Below are 20,582 nucleotides of genomic sequence, written 5' to 3'. Positions count from 1 at the left end.
CTCAAAAATGCTAAGCAGGCTTACTACTTGCCAGATTTATAACAGAAGTGAGCAATAAACCAGATTTCCAATCACGTTCTTCATGAACCAAATATGATACGTAATGTTACACACCAGCATGCCAAAACACAGAAAATATTGTTTCCGAAATGCATACGAGAGGTGGATCAAAAAATAAGTAATCTTTGTCGCCACCTTTGAACAACAATAACAAGTCTCTATGCTTCCAATACATCGGAAAGTGGCCGGTGAAGAGCAACCTATTATATTACATTGCATCACATGGTTTGGAAATTCAACCCCCAACTGGAATGTATGACCCTATGGATTCCATAAAAGGCATCAGCAGCCTTTTTTGCTATATACTGTAGATGTTCCTCGAACTGAAAATTCACATCCAGAATAACACCCAGATATTTTTGAGTCATAACATACTAAACGGGGAGACCAGCCCTCCAGACCCAAATTCGTTGGGTAGCAGCCAACCGTCCCTTGAACAACAGCATTGTGGTTTTCTCTGGGCTGAAAATATCTTATGTTGGAAACTCCACAGTCGGAGTGTCCCACAAGCACAAGCAGCTCAGAACTCTACGCGAATCCCCTTCAATCAGTAGCAGCACATTGTCACCATAAGCGACGACACAACAACCACACGGCAACCTTAAATGCAACATCAAATCGAATTCTATGATCCAAAGAAGGGGACTCAGAACACTGCCCTGAAGGCATCCTTTAGTTAAGGTCTTCCGAACCTCCGAGCCGCCGTCACACAGGGAAATGGTCTGATGGCAGAAATAACTTAGAGCACTTCTAGTTCATTTCATATACACTTACGCTTCTGCATCTGAAACAGGGTAGACGGCCACTATAAATTGTTAAATGCCCCAGATATGTCCAGGAAAATCCCTAATGCATATTTTCATGGACTAGAGGAAGCTATATGCATCATCTTTAGTATGCCATCCTCCGTGGTCTTGCCCGTACAGAAACCATACTGGTTGTCCATTAGCAAATGATAAGTGGCCAATCTAACATTAATATGCAAATATAGGTAGGACCTTCTCAAAAACCTTGCCAATCACAGGCAAGAACGTTAGTTGACGGTAAGAAGAACTAAGAGTAGGATCTTTGTCTCCACCTTTTAACAACACCAAGTCTCCACGCTTCCAATACACTAAAAAGTAGCCGGCGAAGAACAACCTATTATATATTCTAGTTAGGGGACCATGGACTACTGGAAACACTCGGACAAGGAGCTCCACTGTGATACAATCATATCTGGGGGCCTTGTGCCATGCCATACTACTGATCAACTGGCGCACTTCCGCCTCAGTGATCTCAGAAGATTGTGAGTCAGTCTCAAAGATTGCAACTTCCTGCCTGACACGCTGGTGGTATGAAACCTCACCCACCACAGTGTCATCCAGGAGGAAATCATTCAGCAAAATGTTAAGGACATGGTCCTTATCAATTACCACACCCTCAAGGCTAACAAGAGGACATCTTTCCTGTGCTTATGTACAAGGGCTCTATACACAACGCCCCAACTGTCTCTATCCCTTGCTCCTGAATGAAGGAGTACCAGGAATTATTCTTGCAGGACCTAATGCTCTGAAAGTACCTAGATCTCGCTCTGCAGTAATCTGCAGTTAGGGCTGCATGCCTATCGAGATCACCCTCTTGTTGTACAGCCCTTCTGAGTCAGTTCAGACTACTTCATTACTGTCATATTCCGAGACCACCAAGCAGATATATGTTCCTGGCCAGTGCCTCTAGGAATGGCGGCTTCAGCCACTACCACCATCGCAGAAGTGAAATTTTCTGCCAGGACATCTAATGGCAGGCCATCAAGGTCTCGAGAATAAATCTTCTGTCTGGACTCCAACAAAGAAGAGAATTTTGGCCAGTCCGCCCTCCTATGCAGGAAGCGCCACCGGTAACAGGAAAGTGTCCTTCATGGCCATCGGACAGCTCATCCGCTATTTCAAAAAGTATCAATTGATGATTGCAATAACAGGTGTCAACCACAAACCAGTCGAGGACCCTGCCTGAGATGTCCCTAGCAATGGTGATGTCAATATTTGTACCTGAAAGGCCCTTCGTCCGTTAACCGTACTGACATAAGTGGTCAACTGGTCTACAACATTAAAGTCCTCAAAAGTGTGCTGCGAGATGAAACTGTCATTTAGGCCACCACCATGATCAGTGATCTCACTGTGCCAGAAAAGCGACTTCGCATTACCATTGGCACCAGTAAGGATTGGACCATTGCCCACAATATGAAGGATCCTATCCCATTTCACAAGGTGTTCCTTCCTCAGTGGGAATCCTGTATTGAAAATATTAACTAACAACTGTAAGGTTGTGACCACGAATGGCAAATCTGACCACAACATGATGCGTGTCAGAAACCTGCCGTATAAAGACACTATCAAGTGACTTCCTGCACAGAATAGCAGATATAAGGTATGCCCTACACAAAACATTTTCCAGCTGTGAAAGCCTGGCAGATCACCCCTAATTACATATGGGTGCTGCATCTAGGCTCCGTCGCTCTACAACCTCACCTAACTCAACCCGGACTACATAAGCACCCTGGGCATTTAGTTGACCGAACCTAACCATCTAAGGAATTAAAGTACAGTGTAACGGCCCTTACATAACATCCACACTCCTTACTGACAACTGGGTGCTCATGATTTTTGTGCCTCTTACAGTTAGCACAGGTCGGAGCCTCAGACCTATGAGAACAATCGTCACACTTGTGGCCCTCTTTGCCACAATGGGCACATACCAAAGCAGTCTTACAAAATTTAGCCCTGTGACCATATCCGTAGTACTTGAAACATCTTTGGATGTCCACGTACTCTTTTACTCGGCAGAACCCTAAATCAATAAATAGTCTGCCCACAGACGTAAATTTTTGAAAGGGACCAGAACTTACCTCGTAGACTCTGTGATATTTCTGGGTATCATGCCTACCCATTTTAAAGACCAACTTGCAGACCCAGCGGAAGGCAGCTTCATCCAAATCAGTGTTCTGCTCCCTAATGAGGGACAAAACATCTTCGTCGGTCAGGTTAGTCAATATCATAGACTACAATATGCGGCTTACGTGGAAAATTGGGCAGGCAACATATATATATGTAAAACAAATTTTTAGGGATGTAGGATGTAGGGGGCATACCGAATTAAAACAACTGACACTAGATCGGGAATCTTGGAGAGCTGCATCAAACCAGTCAAATGACTGAAGACAAAAAAAGTTTAATGATCTTTGTGATTTGTGTTATTTAATTGAAGATCCATAAGCTTCAACTTTATATATATACTAATACTTAAGAAAACATCTTTAATTAACTTCAGTAATTTTAGTAGCTAAATTCACTAATCATGCTATTTACTGTTATGTATACTAAATTGAGAAGGATTTGATAAATTATTCGAATATTGCAACCATAAACAAAACTCCCGTCAATGTATCTAATACCCTTGGAGTAATCCGGACTAGGTGCGTACCATAAAGTCCAGATTAGCGTGATTTTACCGTAAACATCTTTCTGTTAATAAACATTGTATTTTAAACAACAATGTTTCTCTTCAGTACGGGAATAATTCATAAATAAATCTTTTAGTTATAAGTTACTTAATTCTTATCTATTTTTATTTTTAATTCTAAATATTCCAAGAAACTAAAAATTTGACTAATGTCAGATTCCACACGAGGCTGAACGCTTTTAAACTACTTCACTTAAATTATTAGCTCTATAGATTACTGTGGTGACATTACTATGATTTAGTTCTTTGACTGATTTAAGGTCATGCTATTTTTTTGCTATCAATTTTTTCTGAGATAAATTTAAATCTTATCAAACCTTACAGATAGTATGCATTAGTCACAGTAGGTGAAGTCCAAGTGGTTCAGACTGAAACTAATTTTATGCATTTAATATGGACTGCCTAAAATGATTTTTTTTTTCTTTCAATAGTTTTGTTATTTTTTATTTATATAGAATAAAAACTAGTAAAAATATTCATTTAACAGCATTTTGTAAATACTGTTTATTATTTAATTATCATTTTAAATGTATTTATTTATCTTCTTTTATTTCTTTTTATTATTTTTCTTTTTTAAATGTATTAATTCCTTGGTATTAGTCCTTTAATAAAAATCAAACAGCCATCTACCTTTAATTTTTTTTTTATCAGCACTTTCTTCTTTTCCAATTAATTTAAGTATCTACTAAATAAATTTTTTTTTACATCTGCTGACACTAATGATGAAAAAAGATCAAGTAATGATGAAGGCAACACACAAATTTCAAATTTACCGTAAAAATGAAATCTTTCACACTTTAATTTTACATTGTCTTTTAATACAAATTAGGTTTTAAATTGAGTTTAGGTGTCGGGCATAAGTTATGACAATGAGATTAAGAACAGACATCCAAATGATATACAGTGATGTCACTAGATCTCAACCCTGGATGTCAAAAATCAATCAAAGTCAAAAAAGGCAAGATGAATAATAAACTGTCTGTCTACATATGCATTTAGATTATAGTTTATGGGAAAAAAAAATTGAAAATCAAGATTTCCTAAGACTTCACTAGAACACACCTTTATATATAACAATAACAATAATGGCAGTTTAGTATTTCAAAACTAAAATAAAACCATTTTATGAATTTCCACTACATCGTTGAAGAAATAAACAATAAAAACTGAAATTATTCCTTAGAACTTTAAAACAGTGACAGAAAAATAAAGTGATAATGCAAATGTATATATGAGGTCTGTAAATAAAGTAATGAGAATGGTTCAGAAAAACCTTTTACTTACAATCCAATTAATTAAACATGAACTATCACCTTTGAAATAGTTCCATTGGGAAGCCACGCAACAGTTCAAACGGTTTTCCCACTCTTCGTGGCAGTGTTGGAACTCAAAAACCAGATAATCCTTCAGATGGTTGGTTACATTTTTTTCTTTTCTACTGCTCCAAAATGGTGTCCTTTGAGGTGCTTTTTTAAAACGGGAACAGAAAAAAGTCGCAGGAACTAGAGTCAGGTGAATAAGGTGGTTGAGGAACTACAGGAATGTCTTTCTTCGGCAAAAACTCATTAATTGAGAGTGCAGAGTTACAAGGTGCACTGCCATTATGCAGCATCCAGTTGTCTTTGATGGCTGGTCTCACACGGGCAACTCTTTTCTGCAGTCTTTCAAGAATTTCTCGGTAAACATGTTGATTTACAATCTGTCCTGTAGATAAAAACTCCAAAATCTCTGATTTGCCCAACACTGTCGTCACTTTTTGACATTAACGGTCCAGAGCTGGAACGTCTGCAACTGATTCCCGGCTATCTGAAAATGCTTTAAACCACTTAAAGACTTGGGCTCATGACAGAGCATCATCTCCATACGCCCTTTTCAATGTTGAAGTTTCAGCAGCATTCTCACAGAGTTTAACAAAAGACTTGATTGCACAATGTTGTTCATAATTAGCATCACTCATTTTTATAACGCACAACAAAAACTTGTTTCATGAAAAGTTTGTTTATGTCTCACGTGGCAACAATAAACTAAAAATATTAATACCTAACATAAATTAACTGTTCATATAAACATATGTTTACTAATAACTTTACAGTTTTGCCACTTTGGCAGCCAAAAAAAAACCTAATCTCATTACTTTATTTACAGACCTCGTATTTACATTTCCTTTTTATAAAAGATAACAGCTAAGTCAGCAAAAATTTACTGAATACTTATTTATACTAAAAATATTACAATAAAACAATGGAGTAAAAAATGAAATTTTAGTAAATTTATTCACTAATCATTAAATTTATCCAATAACAACTTACGAGTAAGTGATGATGTAAAGAGACCAGCAGCATACAAATAACCATATTGTTCTGGAAATTTTCTATCTTCTATAAAATTAACCAACCTATTCAAAAGAAGAGGACCACAAAATCCAGCAGCATCACTTAGCAGTTTTAAAATACCAATACCGTAAAATTCCTTCCAAAAACTCCTACAAATAAAAAATTAATAAATTATTTACACCACTGTATAAGTATTTTCTGTTTTAGTTACAGTAGATATTTTCACACATGCATATATATATATATATATAGAGAGAGTGAGAGAGGGGGGGGGGAGAAAGAGATTTATGTTTATGTGTATGATATACATAAATAAATAGTGATAACAAAACATAAGCGCAGATGCCAAACTTGACCACAGAACAAATAACATGAAGTCATCATCTTTGCTCAATGATAAAAACAATCACAATGAATATATCAAGCTCCAACAGCATTTTTTATAGAAACAGCAGTGAAAAAATAATGGTCAATATTGCTATAATAGACAATGTACAATGTAAATCTTGCCCTTTACTTCCAATAAAGTCTAGAATTATATTAGATACCTTCAACCTTCAACATTACATAATTATATTCAGAGATGACCCAATTTTTTATAGCGGATAGGTTATGAAGAGTATGTGCTTTATCCTGTACAGATCCAGTCTCATATTCCTGATGCATCCACTCTCCGATTATTTTTCTTCAAAGGGGAGCCATTTATTGCCCGGCATCACCCAGTGTCCAACAAAACTCTCAGTGCACAGATACAATTTACTTACTGAACATGAACTGTTCTACAAAAAATATGTGCTCTGCTGCACAGACCAAAGTTCGATTGTCCACTGAATCCAAGCCCATACAGAACTAGATCCCTCCCATATCCCACAAAAGCAGCAATGCCAACTTAAAATGGGTAATATTAAATACTGTACCCTATAAGTGAATAAATGGCATAAATATTTCCAACAAGTTATTTTTCAAACATATGATAATAATCCTATTTAATTAAATATTTATATAAACTGTTACGAATTTATCAATTTTTTATCACTGGCATATAAACCATCAAGCAACGACTAGAATCAAAGAAACATGCCACATCCACTATGATGCAGGTTTCTCCAATTTTCACCCAAAATATTTGAAATAATTATAATGCATTTATAACAGCTTGCTAAGGAAGAGTAAAAGAAATCATGGGTGAAGGTTAACTTTCAGCCAAAAGATGTTAATTAAAATTTCAAAACAAATTCTTTTTACCTAACAAATTCCTTATTTGTTGTGTACAAACTGGTAATCTCAATGAAATTACACTATAAAATAATATACTCAATCATAAAGACAACATTTTAATAAATCATTAATATAATTAAAACAAAATTCTGATAATGTTAGGAGACTTACAAGAAAATGATATCAATAAAAGTACAGACTTGAACTTTTTCTACGGCAAGCTATCAATCTGATTTCTATTTATTCCACTAGCATTATACTGAAAAAGTATAAAATCGACCACCCTACCCATACGAACTAAACATATATTTATTTATGATAATAAAACGTTATTTATAGATAGAGCAGTCAACTCTGTCAACCTGTGTGGCATAGAGAATCTCAGTCAACCTGTGGTGTACTACCTCTATCTTTCATCCAGAATGTTCAGGATTTAAATCCATCAGACTTGGCATTTTTTACATCCTACAAAAATCACCTCATCTATCATAAAAATAAATATAAAGTCTTAGGTTCGGCTGATAAATTTTGCACAATAACGTGCTACATGGAGATAAAGGTTATTATAGAGTTGGACATGGCAGCACATATAATAGATAATATCCCCCTCTACAAACCTGCAATAATGCACTGAAATCTGTTTACCGGTTTTTCAGTAGCAGTTAAAATGGAGTTGAGTATGGAGTATTGAGTATGACAACACATTTAAAACTGCATGCAGTCATAGAATATTTAACAGCAAAAAATGTGAATTCTATGAAATATTTTTCATCGTTTAAAAGCGGTTTACGGTAGTGAAACTGTTGACAAGAGTACTGTGAATAGGTGGGCGTTGAAATTTCACGAATGTGAAGCTGGTAAAGTGAATACTGAGGATGCACCTTGCAGCAGTCGACCAGTTTGTGTGACTGACAAGAAACATAGAAAGGATGTGGACGATTTCCTTAAAAGTGACTGGCAAATCACCCAACAACACATCGCTATTCAGTTAGGCATATCTAAAGAACGAGTAGGCCATATTATCAAGCAATTGGGTTACTGTAAAATCTGTGCACAATGGATGATCATTTTGTGTTCATCCATCATTTTGCACCATGCAAAATGATGGATGAACACAAGCAGCGTTGTGTCAGTTGTTGCGAAGAACTTTTACAATGCTATTGTGCCAAAGGAACTTTCTTTTCAAGAGTTGAGTTCATCATTATGACCTGAAGAAAAAAGGTAAAGCATGGAAGGCAGACATTATGAATTGCCAAAATCTAAAAAATTCAAAACTCAAGCCTTGGCGAAGAAACTACTTTTGACAGTGTTTTGGGACACCAAACACATTTATGTTGAGTATGTGGTAATATACTCAGTAATATACTCAGACACATAGTATGTGTAATTGAGTATGTGGAACATGTGATGACTGTGAACTCCAAATGGTACATTGAGACATTAAGACACCTCAGGCAATAAGTATGTCACATTCAAAAGACCACTATGCCCATAATCTTACAACATGCAAGATTACACATCACATGCCACTACAGGGGCTCTCCGCAAGCTGAAGTTTTAGCCTATTCCACATCCACCATACTCGCTGAATTTGACTCTGTGCAATTTCCACTTCTTCCCTCATCTGAAGAAGGATCTCAAAGGTAATCATTCAACACTGATGATGAGGTGAAGGAAGCTGTGGCCACTTGGATCCAAGAAAGACACCAGAATTTTTCAGCGACAAATGCAAAAACTTGTCACAGACTGGGAAACATGTATCAGTGCATTTGTATTTTGTAACTAAGGTATTGTACTTTAATTATGTATGAGCCTTTTAATTGGATGAAGCATATTTTTAGCAGGCCAGAGTATAACCAGAAGTAAATACATTCAGATACCATCAGTTAAATGGATTATGATATAATCAGGATAAACCTGAAAGATGTCCATTAGTGTAGCCTCGCTGGCTATTTATATGCATTCAAATAAATTTTTCTGTCAGATTATTTAGCGGTAATTAGTGTACCTCTTTAGCCTTCTTGGCACTCACATCAAATATTTAACTACATATCCAATTTTAATGAAACTTGAAGTTATTAATTCACAAGTGAAATTAAACTGCAGATAATCTTTTGCTAAAATTACTCTTCTTTTAAAGGATACAGCACTATCCAGGCAAAGCCAAGCATATAGCTGCCAATGGATAAAATGTAATTATGATAATAAAAAGAAATTCTGCATTTTTATAAGCTTTTATTTAACTTGCTTCAGTTATAATCAAATCTTGCAACTGCTATATCTTTTGATCTATCGTATGAAAATCAATGAAATTTGGTACATGTATGTAGCTGTTGATGACATCAATACTACAGTGTTAGAATTTGGATATGACCCCCACCCACGCAGTACCCCTACGCTAAATTCATACATGCTGCTGAAAATTTTTATTTCTCATGAACTATCATATGAAAATCAATGAAATTTGATTCACATAAGTAACTTCGATGACAATACAATGCTACAGTGTCGGCACTTTGATATGATCCATACCTGCCCCCCCCATGCACTACCCCTATGCTAAATTCAAGTATGTTGCTTAAAATTTTTATTTCTCATCAACTATCATATGAAAATCAATGAAATTTGATACACTTATGTAACTTCGATGTGTAAAAATAAATGTTTTTACTTTTTTTTTTTTTTTTTTTTTAGTGTTAATAAACAAACAAAGCTTTTATTTAACTCGCTTTAGGAATAATCAAATCTTGCAACTGCTATATCTTTTGATCTATCGTATGAAATCAATGAAATTTGGTAACTTCAATGACAATACAGCACTACAGTGTCGGAATTTGATATGACCCACCCCCACACACCCATGCGCTACCCCTATGCTAAATTCATGCATTTAGTTGAAAATTTTCATTTCTCATGAACTATCATAAGAAAATTATTGAAATTTGGTAGACGTACGTAACTTCGATGTGTAAAAATAAATATTTTTACTTTTTAGTCTTAATAAACAAACAAACTTGAACAAAAAATAATATTCAGATATAAATATTATTAAGAATATTTTTTTTGGATGTAAAAAGTTTATTGTTCATTAAGACTAAAAAGTAAAGAATAAAAAAAATACAAAAAAATTACAAAAATATATTTGATTACATATAAAAAATTATTTTTTAAAAAAGCTTTTATTTAACAAATATTAATATTAACATTAATAAAAAAAGGAAACAAATTAGAAAAACCCTCTAAAAAGTAAAAAATAAGAATTAAATCAAATTGAGAATTTTAAACAAAAAAATATAATATATTAAGAAATAAAAAATGCACTGAAAAGTAAAAAATAAATTATATAAATATCTTATAAATAACCAATAAATAAATGTAATAATTATTAAATTTTTAAATTAAAAGTAATGAAAATATTTAGTTAAATAAAAGCGTGACGCAGGTTTTATAACAATCTTTTCGAATAGACATTTGCTGTATTTTAAAATATATTTTTTGTTTAATGAGGTTGTTTAGTATATGTATATACGTTATTTATCTGTAATAAAATAATTCAAGTTTTAATTCTTTGATGGTTCAAATTTACAGCAAGATGACCTTTAAGGGTTAATAAGATTAAAAATAAAAATTAAATTTAGAAATCTTGCACAAAGTTATTACATTTTGACGATAATCTGAAAAATTATTAATTATTATCATTATTATAACTGTAATCGTAATTATGAATTCGTTAAATAAAAATTCATAATTAATTAAAATGCAACTTTTAGCGGAAAGAGTGCATTCAATTTGGCTTAGATTACAAGCAGAATTCGAAGATGAACTTGAACACATACAAAGAAAGCAAGTGGGTGCATTTTCCCGGATTATTACTTGTAATTAGTCAGTCTCAACTGGAGAGGTTCCAGCAGAAATTTCCACCTCCTCGCATCATTATTGAAATGAAAATGAAGATTAATTGTAAAAATAAATGTTGTGTTGTTATAAATAAATTATAAAAACTGCACCACGCTTTTATTTAACTAAATATTTTCATTACTTTTAATTTAAAAATGTAATAATTATTACATTTATTTATTGGTTATTTATAAGATATTTATATAATTTATTTTTTACTTTTCAGTGCATTTTATATTTGTTAATATATTATATTTTTTTGTTTAAAATTCTCAATTTGATTTAATTCTTATTTTTTTACTTTTTAGAGGGTTTTTCTAATTTGTTTCCTTTTTTTATTAATGTTAATATTAATATTTGTTAAATAAAAGCCTTTTTAAAAAATAATTTTTTATATCTAATCAAATATATTTTTGTAATTTTTTTTTGTTTTTTTTCAAATGTTTGCGTGAAAACTGCTGAATTTCTTTTAATTTTTTCATATTTTTAGCATTTTAGATCAAAATTTTGAAACATATAATCATCACCATTAATACAAATTAAAAAGCAAATACAGCTTACACAACAAAATTGTTCATTGTTGTCAGACCACAAAATACACATACTTACAAAAAAAAATTATTTAGCAGCAAATAATTACCCAGTTCATAATTTAAACACAACAAATAAATTTCATACTAACCTATGCAATCCTTTAAAAAGAGAGTAATCGATCATCGCACTGTATAATTTATGATGAAGGTGTGCAGAAGTTAATGAAGTGGGTAAATCATACAAATCATCAGGTGTTTGTATACCACCCATTGCACCTTTTGTCATCATTGGCTGAACCCATGAGAAAAATAAACGTGACATTATACCCCATCCTTCCTCTGCAGTTCCAAGATACCCAGGATCAAGATCTTCTCGGAACCTACTGTAGGCATTTAGTAATGGTGAATTTTCTGAATTCTAAAACAGAAAGAAGTTCACAGATGTAAAACTTTTGGCATGATTAAATGAAACAAATTTAAAAACATATATATGAATATTTTATCATACCAACATGTAATACAAAATTTATATCGGAATAATATAAATTTCCAAATTTAAAATACAACCAAGGGGGCAATGCAACTTTTAGCTACTTCGTCCATTGAATTCATCAAAGTAAATTATGGTAACTAATTCTATGGTTGTAGAGAAACTTTGATTACTATTACACTAATTAAATTACAATTCCTTAACATGAATGAAAGAGAAGGCTTGGGAAAGGGACAGATGGAGACAGCAGTAACATAAGGGATCTGCTACCAGGCAGAACACTAGAAGATGATGATCAAACTGGCTTCAAACCAGCACTTTCATACCTACAATTTCATTCATGCTAGCTACCTAAATTAAAATATTATATATATTTAGATTCTTAAGCAATACTATTCTTACCAACCCAATATTCTAGTACAACCCGTAAGTAAAAATAGACATTACAATAAGCAATAACACATTTGTGGCACTAATTTAATAAAAACAAAAATCAGCTGTTTCACATCATCTCTTCATTAAAGATAAATAATAAAAACAATACTTTAAATAGAAAAATACAGTAACAGTGATTTTTAGCAGTAGGGCTTCTCTTTTACAGTAATTAATAAATTATTTTTTTTAATAACTCAGACTTACGATTTTAAGTAATAACCGGCATAAAAAAATCAGATTAATATTATTTACATAACAATAATATAAATTTAAAAATATAAATATTTATAAATAAATAAAAGATGACAAATTTTGTAAGATAAGATTTTTAACTGTAGGTAAAAATATTTCATTCGGATCAGAAGATAATTAATTATACAATATATTATCACATAAATCAGGAATTCTATTGATCCATTAATTAGAACGTTAATCCTACGAATAACAAAAAGTAAGTACTCAGCATTTACCTGAAAGAATCAAAGGGAAACAAAAAAAAACATCTTGATCCAAGCAGTATTATGAAGAACAAAATTAATAAACAAAAATAATTAATCTATGTTTCCATAAAGATTATATAAAATAACAGAGCTAAATCTATATGAAGATAATAAATAAGTAAATAAAATTGGTATAAAAGAATAATATTTTAAGCATTAATTAATAATTATTTAAGAATATTTTCAACGAATATTCCAGAAAATCCATATTTATTTACTTGGTACTACTTTAAAAATTCATTAACTAGTAATATTGTTTCTGTAAAAGTAAGTTTTTAATTTAATTTTAAATAAATTGATCAGTAAATCTCAAGAGACTAGGAAATTAAGTAAAATTAAAATAAATTAAAAAATAACTGAAGTGTAATAAAGTCATTAATTTTAGATCAGAGTAATGTATGCTGTACTGGTGACCCATGGAAACCTAATTATTTTTAAAATGAAAACAAAAATATAAACTTTTAATATACAAGAGCTAATTCCCTGTTGCAGCTTCGCCTGCACTATATGGTTACTCGCATTTCCCATAGCATCAATCTTTTTATTTTATGTTTGTTAGTCAAGTAACTGGAGGCAGATACAGCCAGTCACACATATATAACGATTGCTGTGGTAGTTGAGCTACAGCGCTGTATACCTTTGCATCCCTTAAAAAAATCATACTTAAAAAATCAATTTTAACCCTTGAAACTTGGGATGAAACTCAAAAAACCTAGAAATTTAATTTTAGATGTTCATAATCAATCAATTCAAACCCAGCTAACACAGTGATAAATATTCACAATTCATTAAAGTTTTTGCTTCAACTGGCAAACCTCCAACACACTATCTATATATATATATATGTATACTTTTTAGACATTGTTCAAGATGAAATATATCCAAAAACCAATTCAATTATGCCAAGAAATATGGGTAAAAATTTAGTTGCAAAAGATCAGGTAGTTTTTTTGTTTATCCCAAACAAACAAAAGCCCTCTTCCTCTTTACATAATAGATTACTTTATTTAATGTAAATTTAATTTATTATTATGTAATATTATTCATTCAATTGTTTTGAATAATTCAGTTCAAACCCTGTTCACAGTTCATTAATTCAATTCATTAAAGTTTTTGCTTCAACTGACAAACCTCCACTACTACATATATATATTTTTTTTATTTTTTTTTCAAGAGGAAATATATCCAAATAGCTTCTCAGTTATGCCAAGAAACATAAGTAAAAATTTTGTAGCGACAGATTGGGTAGTTTTTTATTTATATTAAACAAAAAAAAACCCTCTTCTCTTTATATAATAACAACAAGATGTTTATTTCAGAATGAAGATAATTACAAAAAAAAATACAACATTTTATGGACATGACAATAAACTGGTCACTTGTCAGGTGAGTTTCTAATATTTAGAAAGTCTAAACAAACAAACACAAGATTACAATAATCTAATGATTATTGTAACATTAACGTTATATAAATATATATAAAAAGGACGAAAGTAATAAATAATCTAATTCCCAGAAGTAAACCAAATTCTACTATCACTAATGGCTAAATTAAAATAAACTAAAACTAGACATTACAAAAATAACAATCAGTATAGTACAACACATACATGATAACCATCAATCCGCACCCAGTCTAATGAATATGAACTTTATTAATGTAGTTTGATTATGACCTCACCTTTAAATTATATGTTTCAGTGCATCAGGACTCAGCAATAAATATATCCTAAATTCAAAGCATCTGAATAGCACACCCACACATACACACTTCCATATTTGACTCTTAGTATTAAATTCAGCAACAAAACTAAACCTGTAAAACCAAGCACACCTAATAAATCCTATCAGCATTTTCCAATTCCTTTTATTAAGTAGACTGATTGATTATCTGTTCTCCTGTATAATACCACCACCCTCGTTACCACTTCAAAAATGTCCCATTTACTTTTCACCGGTACTTCACTGTTAGCCAAAAAAACTGCTCCACATATTAATCAAACCAAATTTTGCTACTCATACCCGTTTCCTTATGTGCTCTCCAAAAGACAACAAAGAAGTGAAAGTATCACCCAAGTATTTGTATCTATTGACCACCTCGATCTGCTCATTTCCCCAAAACCATATTTCATATCTCGCTACCTGACCCCTTTTCCTGAAAACCATAATTTTTGTTTTTTCCATATTAATTTATTAATCCCCATTGTTCACAGCATTTTTTTAGATTATCTGAAGCACTCTTGGCAAGGACAACCACCACCATCGGATCATCAGCATACAACAATCGTTTAATATTAAGACCATCGATCCGAACGCGCCCTCCCTGATGCAATCCATAACATCATTGATAAACAATGGGAACAAAGCAAGTGACAATAAAATCCCTGTTTTAAGCTGTTAAATGTTCTAAACCCTTCAGTTAAACCCTCGGAATATGACACAAATGCACTCATATTTTTATATAATTCTCCAATAATCCTGCAAAACTTGTACGACAAACCTGTTTCATATAATTTATATAGAAGCACCGATCTACAGATGCTATCAAAGGCGGTCCTAAACTCGACAAACAGACAGCACACTTTACTACCCCTATTTCTGAGTTTCAAATTAATTAAAGTATAAAGGTTAAATATATTGTCTATAGAAGAATAGCTTTGCCTAAAACCAGCTTGAGACGCATTTAAAATATTAATGTCTCCTAGCCACTTTTATTAAGCCTGTTTAATAAAATACCCAAAAATAGTTTTTCTGTTGTATTAATAAATGAAACACCTCTGTAATCTTCATACAACAGATTTAGTTTTTTTATAGATCAGAAATATAATTCCTTCTGAAAAATTTCTGGGCACTTGACCAGTCTCTAAAATATTATTAAAATAATTAACCAACATTTTATTGAAATCTTTTGGTATAGCTTTGTAAAATTCAAAGGGAACTCGATCTGTCCCGGGCTTTTATTTTCTTTTGCTTTCTGCAAGACAGCATTTAATTCTACCTCTACAATTGGAGAGTCCAAAGTTTCATCTGTCCTAACACACGTATGAGACTGGAACAGCCCCTCTTCCCACAGATAATAGACAACAAAATATTGCACCCATTCACTTGCTGTAATTTCCCCCATACATTTAATCCCCTCTTATTAAACATTTTAACAAGTTCCCAAAAGTCCCATGAATTCAGAACTCTTAGAAACTTTTCCCTTACCCCTTTAAAAAAATCAGATTTCATTTTATTACAGAGACTATGATAATTCTCTCTTTCTTCCAAGTAAATAAGGCACATTTGGTCTGTATTAAACAGTCTATAAAAATTTAAACAAGCAAAACATTTTCCTAGCCTTATGACATTCCCAATCAAACCACTTCTGCCTACCAGGTACTTTAATGTTTCCTCTATTTGACGACTTTCCTCCGGCTGCCTGATAGATCATACCTACAATTTTTTCCCCAACCTGATCACTTTCCCCAGACAAAGGCGCGTCCTGTGTTAAATTTTCCAAAGCATGCTTGAACCTCTCTTGTCTCTGCCGCAGACCACCTCAGATTCAGTACAGAGACAAAAAACAATTACCCTTTTTAAATGGTCTCTGCCATTAAAAACTCTCACCTCAATAGGCATGTGGTCCGAGAAATCTGTGGAAATAACTTGAAAATCGTTAACTGTGGTGCTTAACAACTTTGTTGATATGCACCATAAATCTACAACTGAACTTCCCATCCCCCCCCCCCCAATAAAAGTCCATTCACTCTTCTCATCATAACCTGTTCTCCCATTCATCACACACAGATCAAACCTTTCACACAATTCACTCACTTTCCGCCCCCGCTCATCAACCACCTCATCCTTAGAACACCTAATTGCATTTACATTCCATTCACTCTTAATTATTTCACCTGAGAGTACCTGTCGATCTCATATTCTACTGTTAAAATCCCCTAACAGTACACAGTATCAATTTTCAACAATGTTTTCCATAAAGCTCAATAATCTTCTAAAATCCTCCTCCCACTACTGCTTTAAGTAAATTGGGATTACATACACATAGCAATCATCCCATTTTAGTGTCACCCCTGTGCCCCCACAGCTTGGATAAAACTAAAATTTAAACCCAGCACGTTTTACTTAGGCTAGCATAATTCCACCATTAGACCTTCCATAACCTAAACTTCTAACTGCTGAAACCCATACAACTTTATACTCCTAAAACAAATTTTCAAATCATTCAGCAGCTTTCTCATCATCTACCCAAGTCTAAACAATATCATACTTCTTTATAACCAAAAAAAATCATGCATCATTAACTTACCGCTGAGTCCTGCTACATTTTATCCTAGAATCTTAAGTACAAGTGTTATTTTTTTCAAGGTCCAATCGGTCGCGAAATAATAAGCCGCGCAAAAATCGGATGAACCTTTGCGCATATGTGTTGCACAGCGTCTCTGGCATGGACTTCAATCATGCCGTGTCACTTTGTTTAGTTCTGAACATGTAAACATGTCTACAACAATAGCATCTCCTGCCTCGTGTGAAGTGCGTGCGGTAATTCGATTTCTTCAGGCTGAGGGGTATAATGCGGCTGAAATTCATCGACTAATAAGTAATTTGTACAGTGAAACTTCAATGAATGACAGCAAAGTGCGACAATGGTGCAGGAACTTTAAAGAAGGATGTTCATGATGCAGGCGGTCTGGCAGAACACCTGATGTTTGCCTGCTCTGTTCTTGGGGGAGCCAGAGACCAAGCCATCCTTGAACTTAGAGGTCAAAGAGAAATCTGGCCACTTACAAACGGCGAGTCAATGTGGCAAAAGCTGCACTGTCGGACCGGGTGGGAGTTCCTCGATGCGGTTTCTTTGTTCAACCGACATCAATAGTTTACTTAGGGGAAAGACTCCTACCACACTGCTGTGGGAAGTCAACCTAGAGATATATGGCTAACAACCAGCCAATTAAGTCTCCAAGAGCTTTAATATGTGCACTTGTACTTGCTGGCATTAGCGACCTAGGGGTGGCAGCAAATTGCTGTCTACACAAAGTAAATTTCAATTTACGGATGTTATATACATTTTTAGTAGTTGACAGGGTGCACCTACTCATTTTAGTAAATACATGACAAGTGAACAGTTGGGACACGTTATCCGGTGGCGTATGGCACCAAAATTAAATTAAATTCCTTTTGAATATCGGGAATAAGAATACACATATTGTTTTGGTCATCAGCAAGGATAAAATTGTAAACGTTTACACTAAGAAACAAAAATTTATGTTTTGTATAAAAAAAAATTATTAAGACTCAATAGTTTGTGTAGTTTTTATTACCTTATTTTTAATTTATATTTACCATATATTTTGAGATGAAACATATGTGACTGCAATTTAAATATCTATCTTTTTACAAATACTATCACATAATGCCATGAATATACTTCCTGTCACACAATAATAATACACCATTTTTCTAAATCTACTCAATGTAATTTAAAAACAGATAGTAGCATAATTAAACAAACCTGATTGTGAAGAGGCTGATAAAATGATGTCCCATTATAACTAGAAGATGATGGAATTAATGTTAATGCATATATTGTCTGCAAAACTACCCTAATAAAAGCAAAAGTTAGTGGAGTGTTTGTACGATAAAAATTAATTTCTTTACAAATTATATAGTATGACCGTAAGGTCATAAAAGATAAAGCGTAATTTAACATCCATATAAAGTTCATAAACACCGGCCCTCGAAGTGAAGGCCCTAAACGATGTCTTAGTGCTAAAATATAAATAAAATGTATAAACCATGAAAAACTTTCAACAGCAGCTAAAGTATGATTAATAGGAAAAAGTGTTATGCGAGTATTTGAAACTTCTACATAAGATCTAACTATCGGTAAACAAGAAAGTAAAAGAGCAACACAATAACGTATACGTAAAATACACATGTCTCTATGCGGTCGAACGACCCAGTCTGTAAGTTTGCCACAATAATGAGAAGAGACAATTGCAATCAAAGAAAGTGCTGGTAAGTGTAAACATAATGCTTGGCAACAAAAACCGATATCGTTGTGTATAGTATCCCACACTACAAATCCTTCTTCTGTTCCACAGAACTCAGTCCAATTGAAATAAAAGTTATACACCATCCTGAAAAAAGTAAAAATTAAAGCAGTTAAAGTAGTAGAAAAAATTCTGGTTTAATACTATTGATAATTGACAAGTAACAGAGAAGTGATCAACAAAAAAATTATATTTAAAAAAAAAAATTGAAAAGAATCAAAACCAAACCACTTAGTTTATCTTTGAGTACAGAGGGTGTATTTTTTGGGATCGCTATATGTTGAATACACTTTGCTAATTTTTTATAAGGAGGATCTAATGGTTTTTTTTTAATTAAAGCAATATAAAGTTGAAAAGTTAAGTGTCTTATTCTATCTTTTCCATCGGCAAATATTCACAGAAGATCTAGAGGTATAAATAGAAAAAAAAATAGTTATTTTAATTTTGACTGCAAATATAGTGCTGAAATTATATTCAATACTGATCTGAAGTAAATAATTTATTACATCCTTTTATTTGAAGGCAATGTCAAAGAAATTAATCCTTAATAGCATGATAAAAATACTGAAATAATTTACATACGTTATTTCATCTTTTGCAGTCAGATAATAACGTGTTTAAGTTGATCTTGTTGACAGTGACCTAATGGTGGTCCTGGAGGTTAAAAAAAAACCATCTTAAACTGAAAAATTAATTTCTTCTAGGTAACTTAATTCTATCAAATAGGTCAAACATACAATTTAAAGAAAAATATTCTTTAAAGAAAAACATTACTTTTGCCCTGCCTAAAAAAATAATTTACAGAGAACCAAAAAGTTATTAATTACACTAGTTATATGGAGTTTTTCATGGAAATTTTTAATGTTATATCTGATGAGATGTTTGCTGAACTTTGTAAAAATTAAACCTGCAGTGATAGTGGCATAAACACTGTGGTTTGACCAATGAATTCAAGACTATGATGATGATGATTTTAAAGGAAAACAGAAGATGACTGATATGCTAGAGCAAATTGAACAATAAAATTAGGAATCATAAACCTGTTGTTGTATTGTTTAACATAACATACATATCTGTTTAAATATGTAATCAAAAGATCTAATAACAGAAAATATTAATTTTAACAGTGAAATTCTCTTTATTTCCACTCCCTTCAATAATATATGTTCATAAATAATTTATTCGGTTACTTCCCCCTAACTAATGACATAAGGAGATATAACAAATGTAACAATATCAAAGACTGTATAACTAAATCTCCAGGTCTAACGTTAAAAAATTAATTTATCATTTTGAATGACTTAGAAGGTGAATTATTGCAGGGCAATAAAATAATATAATAAAGAACAGAAAAGAAACTAGAAAGGGCAGCAGCTAAGAAAACGTATAACAATGGAGGCTCTAGAAGAAAGGAAAGAAAAGAAAGATGAAGGCTTTAATAAATGATATCAAACACTGAAGGGACTTACAACCAGAAAAATAGGGTGACGGAGAATTAAACGACCAGAAAGCTGGCTGACTTAAAGATCTGCTGAGACCTACCAGGTGGCAGAACATATCATTAT

The 20,582-nt window shown here is 32.7% G+C and overlaps 1 protein-coding gene across 3 annotated transcripts in view; it reads right to left on the bottom strand.

The window, feature by feature from the left end:
- The window catches only part of LOC142326253 (ATP-binding cassette sub-family C member 10), an 86,325-nt gene that overhangs the window by 63,470 nt on the left and 2,273 nt on the right, over positions 1 to 20,582 (bottom strand). For all 3 annotated transcript variants that reach the window (XM_075368566.1, XM_075368565.1, XM_075368567.1), the window contains 3 exons: positions 18,477 to 19,104; positions 11,689 to 11,957; positions 5,868 to 6,040 (listed from right to left, as the gene is read on the bottom strand). In XM_075368566.1, the coding sequence (XP_075224681.1) occupies positions 5,868 to 6,040; positions 11,689 to 11,957; positions 18,477 to 19,103 (1,069 nt within the window). In that variant the 5' untranslated portion in view covers position 19,104. The remainder of the gene's footprint in view (positions 1 to 5,867; positions 6,041 to 11,688; positions 11,958 to 18,476; positions 19,105 to 20,582) is intronic.

This window comes from Lycorma delicatula, chromosome 6 (genome assembly GCF_047948215.1).
Source record: "Lycorma delicatula isolate Av1 chromosome 6, ASM4794821v1, whole genome shotgun sequence".
Lineage (NCBI taxonomy): Eukaryota > Metazoa > Arthropoda > Insecta > Hemiptera > Fulgoridae > Lycorma > Lycorma delicatula.
The sequence above is the reverse complement of the archived record's forward strand: the minus strand, read 5'-3'. Positions and strand labels throughout refer to the sequence as shown.